The sequence below is a fragment of the Budorcas taxicolor genome, chromosome 1, assembly GCF_023091745.1.
Source record: "Budorcas taxicolor isolate Tak-1 chromosome 1, Takin1.1, whole genome shotgun sequence".
Taxonomy (NCBI): Eukaryota; Metazoa; Chordata; class Mammalia; order Artiodactyla; family Bovidae; genus Budorcas; species Budorcas taxicolor.
In genome coordinates, this window is record NC_068910.1 from 16,840,077 (window position 1) to 16,855,297 (window position 15,221).

Consider the following 15,221-nt stretch of genomic DNA (forward strand, 5'->3'; position numbering starts at 1 on the left):
ATGCTTTTGATGTCATGTCTAAGAATTCTCTGCCTACTCCTAGATATTCTTCTAAAAGTTTTTTTAATAGTTATGCTTTACATTTAAATCTATGATCAATTTTTAGTTAATTTTTGTTCAAGGTGCAAAGTTTAGGCTGAGGTTTGAAGGTTTTTGTTGTTTATTTCTTTCATTGTTTTCTTTTTTAATGAGGTTCCAATTGCTCCACTCCATTTGTTGAAAAGATTATCCTTTTTCCATTGAACTGATTTTTTGCACTTCTATCAGAAACAATTGTTTATAGCTGTGCGGGTCTATTTCTGAGTCATCTATTCTGTTACATTGATAACAAGTATTCAATTATGTAAAAATATAAGGTTTTAAAAAGTTACCTGGAGGTCTAGGGAGAGAAATATTGGAAAAACATCCTTTTGGTTTGGCAACTAGTGGTCATTAGTGAAATTAGTGATGAAGTGGTGAAGTTCCTAGAAGCCAGGTTGCCAAGAGCAGTGGCTTTAAGCATGAATGATTATTTTATACCCAGGTACCTACTTTGGATTGTAAGACACTAAAGGCAAAAACTGTAGATGAAAAAATGAGGATGTTAAACACATACACCCAAAACTAACTTGCCATTCACCCAGCCTCACATTAAATATTTATAAATGTTTTGGAGTTGTTTTTACTAGGGTTCTTACACCTAGTAAAGGGAAAAATCCACAACCAAAGTCTCTAGAAAAGTTGTGAGGCAGAGGGAGGAGAGGAACACTTTAAAAGACAGAAAAACTTGAAATAGCTAAACTGAGGTTCTTCCAAAGATAAGCAGTCAGTAGGAAGGTACTCTTAGTCCTCTATCCTGAGGGGGAAATGTAAGGGATTTAGAAAGCCTGTAGCCCCATTTGGGAATATGCTTCATATATTTCTCTTTTGTGTAACCAGCTCCATAACTTTCCATATCCTTTACTGCTAAATAAATTTTACATGTTATCATCTTTCCAACAAGCATGTCACAGTTGCACTTTGTCACCCATGCACTCAGTGTCTTTTTTTTTTTTTTAATTTCTGTCATCTAGCATGTGAGTAGCACACAATAAATTCTAAATAAGCAGTCATCATTACATCAATATCAGCACAATAAAAATGGAAATGCATTTCCTTTATAACTACCACTTTGAATATTTTTTTCTTTGGGATAAGAACAAAAAAAATATTTACAATTAATTCTCAAATAATGAATGGCAACAAGAATGTAACTTGTAAAACCTGCATTGTCATCATGACATGCTTGTTCCCTTAGGCAAAGGAAATAATCTGCTTCTAAATTCTTCTCTAGGATGGAATATAGCAGGTGGTCTTAGAAGGAACTGCTTTGTAACAGTTTGAACATTTTCAATACAAGAAATATAAAAAATTTAACTCACTCCTTTCTTTTTAATTTCACTGGTCATCTGTCAAAAGCAAACAAATAAGATATAATTAAATCAAGAAAGTTTTTTAAGTAATTTTACTATTTTTAATAAAAACATAAAAAGTTTTAAATATATGCATTATTCTTTAAAAATACTACTTATATTGACATTGACTTAAAACAATAGTTAAAATAGTATATCATTAACAGTTTTTAAAGAGAAAATATAAACCTACAGTTGGAGGATAATCTGGCTCTGGTGATGAAGATGTTCTTTTACCCAGTGTTCTGTCTAAATTCCTTTTGGCTCCTTCAATTCTGAAATTTACAGTTAGAAAAATGTATGACTCTCTTGAATATAACATTAAGATATATTAAAACATTATTATTTGATTATTTTTCAATTATACTTAAGAGATATTCAAGGGTTCTTTATCTTACTTAATTTTCTATAAAAAAAAATCTCAATTACCATTATCAATGAGTCTTTAATTTTCATATTATTCATGTGTAATATAAAAGGAGACTATAAATAATAGCCCATAATTTTCTATTATAACATCACAATTTTTAAGTTAATCTGATATGGACCCTTATATGTATTATCTCTATTCAAACATCACCTTGTCAGATATTTCCCTTACCCTTACTAAGTAGCACGTCCTTCACTATCCATCCTCTTTATCCTCACTTTCCTTGCTTCATACTGCTTGGCACCACTTGACATATTATGTGTTGTAAACCATTTTATTCATTGCCTTATCCTCGATAGCCAGAATAGTATCTGGCACATAATCAGTCAGTTCAGTCCCTCAGTCATGTCCAGCTCCTTGTGATTCCATGGACTGCAGCAAGCCAGGCATCCCTGTCCCATCACCAACTCCCGGAGTTTACTCAAACTCATGTCCATTGAGTTGGTGATGTCATCCAACCATCTCATCCTCAGTCATCCCCTTCTCTCCCTGCCTTCAATCTTTCACAGCATCAGGGTCTTTTCAAATGAGTCAGTTCTTTGCATCAGGTGGTCAAAGTATTGGAGTTTCAGCTTCAGCATCAGTCCTTTCAATGAATATTCAGGACTGATTTCCTTTAGATTTGACTGGTTGGATCTCCTTGCAGTCCAAGGGACTCTCAAGAGTCTTCTCCAACACCACAGTTCAAAAGCATCAATTCTTTGGCGCTCAGCTTTCTTCACAGTCCAACTCTCACATCCATACATGACCACTGGAAAAACCATAGCTTTGACTAGACAGATCGTTGTTGGCAAAGTAATGTCTCTGCTTTTGAATATGCTGTCTAGGTTAGTCATAACTTTTCTTCCAAGGAGCAAGCGTCTTTTAATTTCATGGCTGCAATCACCATCTGCAGTGATTTTGGAGCCTAAAAAAATAGTCTGTCACTCTTTTCCATCTATTTGTCATGAAGTGATGGGACCAGATGCCATGATCTTAGTTTTCTGAATGTTGAGCTTTAAGCCAACTTTTTGACTCTCCTCTTTCAGTTTCATCAGGAGGCTCTTTAATTCTTCCTTGCTTTCTGCCATATGGGTGGTATCATCTGCATATCTGAGGTTACTGATATTTCTCCTGGCAATCTTGATTCCAGCTTGTGCTTCATCCAGCCCACGGTTTTTCATGATGTACTCTGCATATGTTAAATAAGCAGAGTGACAATATACAGCCTTGACGTACTCCTTTCCCTATTTGGAACCAGTCTGTTGTTTCATGTCCAGTTCTAACTGTTGCTTCCTGACCTCCATACAGATTCCTCAGGAGGCAGTGTATTCCCATCTCTTGGTATTCCCATCTCTTGGTATTCCCATCTCTTGAAGAATTTTCCAGTTGTGATCCACAGGGTCAAAGGCTTTGGTAGAGTCAATAAGGCAGAAATAGATGTTTTTCTGGAACTCTCTTGGTTTTTCAATGATTCAGTGGATGTTGGCAATTTGATCTCTGATACCTCTGGTTTTTCTAAATCCAGCTTGAATATCTGGAAGCTCATGGTTCATGTATTGCTGAAGCCTGGTTTGGAGAATTTTGAGCATTACTTTGCTAGCATGTGAGGTGAGTGCAATTGTGCAGTAGTTTGAACATTCTTCGGCATTGCCTTTCTTTTGGATTGGAATGAAAACTGACTTTTCAGTCCGATGGCCACTGCTGAGTTTTCCAAATTTGCTGGTATATTGAGTGCAACACTTTCACAGCATAATCTTTCAGGATTTGAAATAGCTCAACTGGAATTCCATCACCTCCACTAGTTTTGTTCGTAGTGATGCTTTCCAAGGCTCACTTGACTTCGCATTCCAGGATGTCTGGTTCTAAGTGAATGATCATACCACAGTGATTATCTGGGTCATGAAGATCTTTTTTGTATAGTTCTTCTGTGTAGTCTTACCACCTCTTCTTAATATCTTCTGCTTCTGTTAGGTCCATACCATTTTTGTCCTTCATTGTGCCCATCTTTACATGGAACATTCCTTTTGTATCTCTAACTTTGTTGAAGAGAGTTCTAGCCTTTCCCATTCTATTGTTTTCCTCTATTTCTTTGCACTGACCACTGCTCTATCTATACCACTTAGTGTCCATCAAGGTCAATAAATACCTGTAGAACGGATGATCAGAATAGTGGATTTGGGAAAGATTCTGCATGTCTAGTTCAGTACCTTATTTGCTATGTGAATACTCTCAAAAATATCAAACTGTACCCCAGGATGACTGAGGGGAGATGATACTCATCATTTTCTGAGGTAGCCCAACTTATTGCCATATTCTTAGAAACAAATTTCTTATATTGAGCTGTATGCTTTTAACTTCTATACTCTGGAGCTATATATACAAAAAACAAAATCACATTCCTCTTCTATATTACCCCTCCAAAACTTAGTGATACCTATTCAGTTCCTCTGACCATTCCTGTCAATAAGTTGCCATTTATGACAACTTTATCACATCCGAGGCATTGGCTTCATTGACTATGCTAAACCCATTAACTGTGTGGATCACAACTAACCGTGGAAAATTCTTAGACATGGGAATACCAGACCACCTTACCTGCCTTATGAGAAATCTGTATGCAGGTCAAGAAGCAACAGTTAGAACCGGACATGGAACAAAGGACTGGGAAAGGAGTTCAAAACCGGGAAAGGAGTACATCAAGGGTGTATATCGTCACCCTAATTATTTAACTTATATACAGAGTATATCATGTGAAATGCCAGGCTGGATAAATCACAAGTTGGAACCAAGACTTCTGGGAGAAATATCAACAACCTCAGATATGCAGATGATACTACTCTTATGGCAGAAAGTGAAGAGGAACTAAAGAGTCTTTTGATGAGGGTGAAAGAGGAGAGTGAAAAAGATGGCTTAAAACTCAACACATTAAGAAAACTAATATCATGGCATCCAGTCCCATCACTTCATGGCAAATAGATGGGGAAAAAGTAGAAACGGTGGCAGATTTCATTTTCTTGGGCTCCAAAATCACTGCTGTCAGTGACTGCAGCCATGAAATTAAAAGATACTTGCTCCTTGGAAGAAAAGCTATGACAAACCTAGACAGCATATTAAAAAGCAGAGGCATCACTTTGCCGACAGAGGTCTGTATAGTCCAAGCTATGGTTTTTTCAGTGGTCATGTACGGATGTGACAGTTGGACCATAAAGAAGACTGTGTGGTGAAGAACTGATGCTTTCAAATTTTGGGCCTGGAGAAGACTCCTGAGAGTTCCCTGGACAGAAAGGAGATCAAACCAGTCAATCCTAAATGCAGTCAACCCTGATTATTCATTGGAAGGGCTAATGCTGAAGCTGAAACTCCAATACTTTGGCCACCTGATGTGAAGAGCCGACTCACTAGAAAAGACTGATGCTGGGAAAGATTGAAGGCAAAAGGAGAAGAGGGTGGCAGAGGATGAGACGGTTAGATAGCATCACCGACTCATGAATCTGAGCAAACTCAGAGACAGTAAAGAACAGGGAAGCCTGGCATGCTGTAGTCCATGGGGCCGCAAAAAGTCGGACACAACCTAGCGACTGAACAACAACAGGCCCTGACTTAAGATCTTTATAAAAGTGGATCTCATTTAATTCTCATAGAAACCCTACAAGACAACCACTATATTCCCATCTTACAGATAGGAAGAATAAGATAAGTAAACTTACCTGACTTGCCATAAGTAAAATTACCTGACAGCTTATTACATTGCTAATAAGCTACAGAGATGGAATATGAATTCAGGCCTGTCTAATGCCAGAGTCTATACTCTTCCCCATTAAACAAGTCAGTTCTCTTCAAATTAGGCAGTTTCACGACTTCTCACTCTCCTCATTAGCTATAATGGTTTATCAATGTCCCTCTTAAAATATAAGCCAAGAATTCCAGATATTGCTTGATCAGTGCAGTGAAAATTTTTCTCTTCCACATTCTAGACATTCTTCATTTATTAAAACAGTATAAAACTGAATTAGATTTCTTGAGTAGCTTCATTTCCCTGTTGAGTTTTATGAAGCCTGACTAAATTAAATTCCAAAGGCTTTCTCACATGGAGTAGAAAACATACTTGGAATATCCTTCTTCCTATTTTCTTTGTTAATTGTCAAGGCCCAGGCCAGACATCCCTTTATCTGTCACTATCTTCCTGAGCAGCCTTGCTGTCAGTAATCAATACTTTCAAGGACTTTGCCTTATCCTTATCCAGTTGGCACTAGCTACCTTGTACTGTAACAATCCCAAGACAAATATGTCTAACTTCCTTGAGCTCTTTATATATAAATACCACCCTTTAATATAGCAATAATTTTCTGGAGTGTGTTTTCTCCTTCTGCTATAAATAATCAATTTTGAAAAAAAGAGCTGAGAAGAATATAAGAAGGAGCCTTTTCACTCCCTGTTTTTCCTTTTTGTGTTAACAATCAAAAGCAGATAAACAAAACTGGATAATTTCAAAGGACCGTGTGAGAGACTACATGTGGTAAAGAAGAGAAAGGTTGGTCTGAATCAAGAGGTAGGCAGTGGCCAAGGAAGAAGTGGCTCATCCCTGGAAATCTGGAAAGCTACAGAATAATTTTCTATCTTTGCTCAGTCAAGTGTTCCCAGGACCTGCTCCTAGCAGGGGGCCCAGTTCTGCCCAGGACTCCTTATATCCCACTTTATTCCTAGAACTCTATCTACAGACCTCACCTGATTCTACTCTTCCCCAGGTCCCTGATACTCTAGTGGCATTGACAATTTGTCAGCTCCTAAAACACACTGAAAGCATTCCCATTTCAGGGCTTTCATGCTTGCTATCCCCTTTGCTGGAGTGGTGTTCCCATGTTCATTTAAATGACAAGCTTCTTACTCTTTAAATCTCTAAATATCATGTCTACAGGACTTACCTGCAATGTTCCTAGAAACACTTTCTCTATCCCACTGTTTTTTTTCTTCATAGGATCTATCACCATCTAAAGGATTAATATAATCTTTTTATTTTTTATTTTTATTGTGTTTACTATCTGCCTCCTCCTACCAGAGTATAAGCTTCTGAAAAGACTACAGTCCTTTATGTTGTATTCTCTATGGTCTTTCTAGTAACAAGCACAGTGTCTGTGAATCAGTAGATACTTAATATCTGTTAAACAGATGTAAGAGAAATATGCATTATAGAAAGGGTTAAAGCTGCACAAAAGGGATTAGGATAAGGATTTCCAGAGAAAGTGATTTCAAAACCTAAGCCTTGAATAAACAGTATAAGTATTCAGGCAGAAAAATAATCTCCAGTGAATAAAATGTGAGGAAACAACTGTGAAATTCCTTTTTCACTGAATGTAAAAAATATAATATATTCATGGAACTTCAAGTAGTTCAACATGACACTCTTGAGATTATGAAAGGTTCTGGAGCAAGAACAACATGTAACTCCTAAGGAACTCCTTTTTTCTCCAGTCTAAGTCTACTGAGACATTGATCAGAGTCTTAGAAATGAAAGGGGTAAAAAGTATCTAACAATATCTATACTACCATTAATATACTTTATACATTTGGATTTAAATATGATTAGAAGATTGACTGACTAATAAAAATGTAATTCTAAAGAAGTTATATGATTAATGGCGGTGGTGGTTTAGTTGCTAAATTGTGTTCAACTTTTGTACCATCGACTGTAGCCCACTCTTGCACCATGGACTGTAACCCACCAGGGTTCTCTGTCCATGGGATTTTCCTGGCAAGAATACTGGAGTGAGTTGCCATGCCCTCCTCCAGGGGATCTTCCAGATCCAGGGATCAAACTCGAGTCTTGTGTGTCTCCTGTGCTGCAGGCAGATTCTTTATCTGTTGAGCCATCAGGGAAGCCCCTAACTTATTTTAACTAGCAGCAAAATGATCATAACAATATAACAGAGAGAAAAATGTAGTCAGTTGTGAAAATATGTATAAAGGAGGCAGACCAAAAAGGGAAAGAGAATTCAGAAGGATAAGCAGAAATCCACCAGAGAGAAATTCCCTGTTTTATAGTTCAGTGTTAAGTTCACATCTGACAGGTGAGCTCAACGTTTTTTTCTTATTTATTCCCAGAGTCCAGCAGAGTCAGGTACCTGGGGAATTCCCAGTAAATGATGAATTGAATGAACCATCCTTATCACAGCCTTTGGTAGCTGGTGCCAACATTATCAGAGAAGACAATGGCACCCCACTCCAGTACTCTTGCCTGGAAAACCCCATGGGCAGAGGAGCCTGGTAGGCCACAGTCCATGGGGTTGCTACAAATCGGACACGACTGAGCGACTTCCCTTTCAATTTTCACTTTCACGCATTGGAGAAGGAAATGGCAACCCACTCCAGTGTTCTTGCCTGGAGAATCCCAGGGACGGGGGTGGCTGGTGGGCTGCCGTCTATGGGGTCGCACAGAGTCGGACACGACTGAAGCGACTTAGCAGCAGCAGCCTACATTATCTGTGTGTTTTTGTTAATTTGTTTTTTGTCTGCGCTGGGTCTTCGTTGCCATGCCCAGGCTTTCTCTAGTTGTGGTACGTGCACTTCTCGTTGTGGCGACTTCTCTTGTTAGAGAGAAGAGCTCGTGGGCTTCAGCAGTTTTGGTGAGTGGGCTTAGTACTTGTGGCACACAGGCCTAGTTGCCCTGCAACATGGGAAATCTTCCCAGACTAGGGATCAAACCCATGTCCCCTGCATTGGCAGGCGAATTCTCAACCACTGGAAGACCAGGGAAGTGCCTAAATTAGTTTTAATTTCCACTAAATTGGAGGGGAAAGGGCAGGATGTTAGACTCTATTTTCTTCTGTATAGAAAAAAATTTTAAGTACAAGTAGTTTCAACATTTTTTACTAAGTGTTTGCTCAAGGGCAATGCTATTTGTAGAAGCCCAGTAACTTGCTTTTACTTTCAGGAACCAGTATGGTTATCATATATCATGAGGAGGAATAGTGTGGTGTTCAAAGTATGTGAACTCTAGGACTAGACTGTCTGGATCCAAATCCAAGTTGTGAGACCTTCGGGCAAGTTACTTTTCTGCACCTCGGTTCACTCATCTACAAATAGCAGTAACAAGAGTACCCATCTTATAGGGCTGTTGTGAGAAGTGTATGTAAAACAATAAAAACAATGCTTAGAATAAACACTGTAAGCACTGTACAACATTTATTCTCATTACTATTACTTTTTCAATTGTTTTCCTAATTGAATTTGAAGATGGTATTTTGCTCATGAACAACCGATATAGTTAAGACGTTTTAGGAGTGTGCAAACACTGATTATTTCACTCAAATTCCAAACAAGGATTATTTACTAATATGCTACTTACACTAACTGATTAATTGTCTTCTGCTGCTCCTTGGATCTTCTGTAACTCAGCAACTTACTTTGTGCTGGTGTGTCAACACCTATGTCTTCAGGGGGACGAACAATGGGAGGTAACTTCAAGTTCAGAGCCTCTTTTTCTGCTGCAATGGCAGCTTTGTTTGGATCTGACATCTTGGTCCCCTAAAGATTAAAATACTCTGTACTGTGAAGAGAAAAAGTCCATAAAGCCATTATTGTAAAAGCTAGTCTCAATATATTTATAACATATCTTACATATCAATATCAAAAGTTCTAGTTCTCTTCATATCTTCCTCCCAAGAATGGCAGTTGAGATAAATGGATAGGGATTCCTGTTAGAGTCCTACCATTCACTGCTGTAAAGAAATGAAGCTGTCCCTTGCCTGTAAGTGAGGGCTTCCTCATGGATGAAATTATGGAACTGGATTAGATGCTCTCTAAATACCCTTACAGTTCTGAAATTTTGAGTTCAAATTTTCCCTCAAATGCAAATCACAGCAACACAATCCAGCTGTCGAGGTATAATCCCTTTCCCCCAAAAGCTGATACTTTACATCGTTAATATTTTTAAACATCCGTATTTTATCTTAGCTTTTCCACCTTCCTAGAAAGCAACACTATCATCAAGAAAAACATAGGCATACTAAATCCCTAAGACATCTGAAATGTCATATAAGTGCTGAACAATGAACTGTGATAGCAACTGGATTTGCCGCGGATGCCCACAAAATTCGGGGAATCGTGCCTCGAAAAAGAGACGATTTGGGCGGGTATCCAATTCAAAATCTCCTGCCCTGGGAGAGGGGTGAAGAGAAAAGTTGAGGACAAGAAAGTACCTGTCTGATTGCTTTCACTTCTTTCCGGCTGCTCGGATAAGAGGGAAATGTTCAGAGAACTTCTCCAGTGGTGAAAGGAAAAAAGAAAACGACGGGTGAAACGTCCGGAACCCCACAGGTTGCTGCTGAGCTGGGCGGTCGCCGCGTAGAAACAAAGTTGTCGCCATGGAAACTGTCGCAGCCGCAACCAGTTGCCTGGAGAGGCAGTTGCTGAGCTGCGGCAGATTAGGATTATCATAACAATAATATTCATTACTCGAGTAAATGGAGGGTGGGTGAATGAGATTTTTTACTTACCTGCCTTCCCTTGGAAGGGGCGGTGGAATTGCTGGAAACAGATTCATGTAAAACACTCACTGTCAAGGGGGATCAAGTCTTCAAGTGTCCCCTAGCTACTTCCCTGTAAATATTATAACTAATCAAGAATTTATCTTGTTTCTCTATTTGCTATTTGTTTCGACTGCGCTTTTCCTTCAGGAAATTCTTGGCAGAAAAAGTTAAGTGTGTACATTCTTTGAATGTGCGTGGAGAGAGAAACGTGAAACGTTGCTGTTTGAGACGGCACAATGGCTACTCCATCTAAGTGATGATAGCCTACACAAATACCATGTGCATAAATAAAATCGGCAGATGAATAAAATCTAGTGGTGTATTGATGGCATAGTCATTCAATAAATATTTGAGCATCTTCTATGTGCCAGTGAGCATGTAAATAATTTTTTTTTTAATGAGAGTACAGCCTATCTGGGCGCACAATAGTTCCTCTAAAAAACATCGTTTGAGTCAGTGAATGTACAAACTGAAATTCCTCAGACTTTGTAAAAGCAGCCTATCTTTTTGTAGAAAACAAAACACGTTTTTTTGGTCACTGTCTTTTTAAAAATTTTATAATGAAATATAGTTGATTTGCAATGTTGTGTTAGTTTCAAGTGTACAGCAAACTGATTCAGTTATATATCTGTATATATTCTTTTTTTAGATATTTTTCCATAGGTTATTAAAAGATAATGAGTACAGTTTCTTGTGCTATACAGTAGGTCCTTGTTGGTTGTCTATTTTATATATAGTAAATGTGTATATTTTAATCACACTGCTGATTCATCCTCCCACTTTACCTTTTGGTAAGGAGGACAGTAGCTTTTTATATTCTGCACACACCTTCGTCCAGTTATTCAAACACTAATCTACTGCTGTGATGAAAAGATTTTCCAGATGTAATTCAAGTCCCTGATGTGAGATTATTAGGGCCTCACTCAATCAGTAGAAGTTCTTTTAAAAAGTTTTAGACATGCCCTGAGTTAGACTCCAAACAGCAGCTTGGTCTACCATCACTCTCCCCTCTCTGGCTCTCCCCCTCCTGACAGCCTATCCTTATAGATTTTGGACTTGCTTCGCTAGCCCCCAGAGTTGCATAAGCCAGTTAGTTTCCTGTAATAACCATATAAATAAACATACAAATACTGGATACATATAAGGCATATATATAATCTACTTTTTCTGCCTCCCTCATTAAATCTTGACTAATACAATGCATATCTTTTTTCAAACAGCTTCTTACAGGTATAATTTAAATACTATAAAATTCACCATTTTAAAGTATATAATTCAATAGGCACTTTTAGTGTATTTATAGTTGTGCAACCATTAACAGGATCCAGTTCTAGGACATTTCTATCACTGCAAAAAGTTCCCTTCAGCTAATATGCAGTCAATCCTCACTCCCACTTCCAGTCCTAGGCAACCACTGATTTGCTTTTGGTTTCTATAGGTTTACAATTTCTGAAAAATTTCATATATATGGAATCTTGTATTACACGGTCTTTCGTGCCTGGCTTTTTTCACTTAATGATGTGCTTGAGGCTCATCCGTACGTAGTATGTGACAGAAATTCACTCCTTTTTATTGCTAAATAGTCTTCCATTACCTGGAGGAAGAAACGGCAACCCACTCCCGAACTCTTGCCTGGGAAATCCCATGGACACGGGAGCCTAGTGGGCTATATAGTCCATGGAGTCAAAAAAGAGTCAGACACAATTTAGCAACTAGCCAAACAACAGTCTTCCATTAAATGAGGATATCACATTTGGTTTATTCATTCAGAAGCTGACGGACATTTGGATGGTTTCCTCTTTAGGGCTACTATGAATAATCCTCCCATGAACATTTGTGAACAAATCTTTGGATGAACATACACTTTTGTTTCTCATTGGTAGGAATTGCTGGGATAAATAATAAGCCAATGATTTGATCTTTTACAAAAATGTCAAACTGTTTTCCAAAGTGGCTGAAAGATTTTACTTACCAAAAAAACAACAATACAATGATTCTAATTCCTCTACATTCCTTGTCAACATTTGATATTGTCTGTCTATTTTAGTACAAGTATTGGAATGGGCATACAGTGGTATCTCATTATGGCTTTAATTTACATTTCCCTAAACACAAATAATGTTGAATATCTTTTCATGTGCTTATTATCCATTAACATATTTTTAATGAAATGTCTATTTAAATCTTTATCCATTTTTAAGTTGGACTATTTAGCTTTTCATCATGAAGCTGTAAGAGTTCTTTATATTCTAGATACACATTATCAGATAATTTGCAAATATATTCTCTTGGACTGTAGCTTGTCTTCGTTTTCTTAATCATGTCTTTTGAAGAGTAAAATTTTTTCATTTGTATAAGGTCAAACAAGATATTTTTTCTTTAATAGATTATGGTTTTGAGGTTGTTATCTATGAAAGATAGGTAAGATCATGAAGATTTTCTGTGTCTTCTACTTTTTGGTTTTACATTTAGGCCTGTGATACATTTAGAGTCAATTTCTGTATGTGGTAAGAGATGCAGATTCAAGTTTATTTTTTTGCATATAGGTATACAGTTGTTCCAGTACCCTTTGTTAAAAATGTTGTCCTTTTCTCACTGAATCGCCTTTACTGAAAAAACAATTTACCATAATGTAAAGTTTTATTTCTGGACAATCAATTCTGTTCCTTTCATCCCTGTGTCTATCTTTATTCCAGTACTACAGTGTCTTGGAAAAATGGTTATACAGTTGACTCTTAAACAAGACAGTTTTGAACTATCCAGTTATATACAGATTTTTTTCACTAAATGTATGTTACAGTACTATGCACGATTGTCAGTTGGCTGAAGCAGCAGATGCTAAACAGAGGATCTGGAGAACTGAGTATAAAGTTATACATGGATTTTCATCTGTAATGGGGTAGGGAGGGGGACTGGTGCCCTTAATTCCACATGTTGTTCAGGGGTCAACTATAGTTTTAAATTTGAGTAGTGTTAGTCTTCCAACTTTGTTCTTTTATAAATAGTAGTAATTTGGACTATTCTAGATACTCTGCATTTCCATATAAAATTTAAGATCAGCCTATCAATTTTTGCAAAAGATACATCTGGGATTTTATTACATATTTTGCTTTGAAAGAAAGAAAAAAATATGTTCATTATCTAAACATATTTAATTTGCAGCTTAAAATGCTTCCTTTAAAGGCTCTATTTCTGAGTCTAGGGGTTAGAAATATTATTTATAACCAGATAATTATATTTCACAAAACCTTAATTATTTAAAAGCACTAATGTAATGACACTAAAATGTGATTCTCTAATACTATACAAAAAATTTTTTTTCTATTTCTTGATAGAAATGTTGATGATGCTAAGAGAACTTATGAGACTAACTTGAAGTGAAGTCGCTCAGTCATGTCCGACTCTTTGCGACGCCATGGGCTGTAGCCTACCAGGCTCCTCTGTCCATGGGATTTTTCCAGGCAATAGTACTGGAGTGGATTGCCATTTCCTTCTCTAGGGGATCTTCCCGACCCAGAGATCGAACCCAGGTCTCCCGCATTGTAGACAGACGCTTTACCGTCTGAGCCACCAGCGAAGTCCTGAGACTATCTTACTATGCTTTAAACCATGTATTGTTCATTTCAAAATGTAAAATGAGTGTGCAGGAAAAAGAGTAAAATCTATATGCTGAAGAGTTCTTTATGGAGCTAAACTGTGCTATGTTTTACATAAGTTCTTTGATTTTTCCTTTCAAAATAAGTTTTTCTTTACTGTTACATTAAGATTAATTATACTTATATTAGGGGCTTCCCTGGTGGCTCAGACAGTAAAAAATCTGCCTGCAACATGGAAGACCCAAGTTTGATCCCTGGGTTGGGAAGATCCCCTGGGGAAGGGAATGACTACCCATCCTAATATTCTTGCCTGGAGAATTCCATGAACAGAGGAGTCTGGCGGACTATAGTCTGTGGGGTCTCGAAGAGTCAGGCACAACCAAGTGACTATCACTTTCACTTTTACTATACTTATATTAATTGATATAGCTGCATCTCAATCTTAAAACTGAAAAAATGATACAGCTGTATTATGTATTATACATACTATGCTGTATAGTAGTATTAATATATAATATAATCATTATAAGTTACAATTAATATTTTAAAATTAAAAAATAGCATTGTTGGTGGGAATGTAAAATGATGCAGGCAGTCTGGAAAACAGTACAGAAATAAAAGTTCCTCAAAAAATGAAAAGAACTACTGATTCAGCATTCCACTTCCAGTTATATATACCTACAAAGGAAACAAAATCAATATCCTAAAACGGTATCTGCATGTTTAGCATCTAGCGCAGCATTATTTGGGCTGACCAGGTGGTGCTAGTAGTAAAGAACCTACCTGCCAATGCAGGAGACATGAGACGCGGGTTCAGTCCCTAGGTCAGGAAGATCCCCTGGAGGAGAGTGTGGCAACCCACTCCAGTATTCTCGCCTGGAGAATTCCCATGGACAGAGGAGTCAGGCAAGCTACAATCCATAGAATCGAAAAGAGTTGGACATGACTTAATCAACTTAGCACACATGCCTGCAGCATTATTCACCATAGCCAACACGTGGAAACAACCTAAATGTTAAGTGTCCATTGATGGATGAGTGGGTAAAGGAAATGCAAGATATGAAGATATGATATTGATGTATAGATATATTTAACAGATACATAATGGAATATTTTTCAACCATAAAAAAGGAAATCCTGCCATTGTGACAACAAAGGATAGGTATTATGCTGAGTGAAATAAGTCAAACAAAGACAAATACTGTATGATTTCAATTATATATGGAATCTAAAAAAATGTGATTCGCAGATAGAGAGA

At 37.4% G+C, this 15,221-nt stretch overlaps 1 protein-coding gene across 1 annotated transcript in view; it reads right to left on the minus strand.

The window, feature by feature from the left end:
• Positions 1-9,354, minus strand: part of DNAH12 (dynein axonemal heavy chain 12) — a 167,516-nt gene extending 158,162 nt beyond the window's left edge. Inside the window, exons 1-3 of the mRNA XM_052636568.1 lie at positions 9,185-9,354; positions 1,624-1,705; positions 1,401-1,427 (exon numbers count right to left, since the gene is read on the minus strand). Of these exons, the coding sequence (XP_052492528.1) occupies positions 1,401-1,427; positions 1,624-1,705; positions 9,185-9,354 (279 nt within the window). The remainder of the gene's footprint in view (positions 1-1,400; positions 1,428-1,623; positions 1,706-9,184) is intronic.
• Between the last annotated feature and the right edge of the window lie 5,867 nt (positions 9,355-15,221).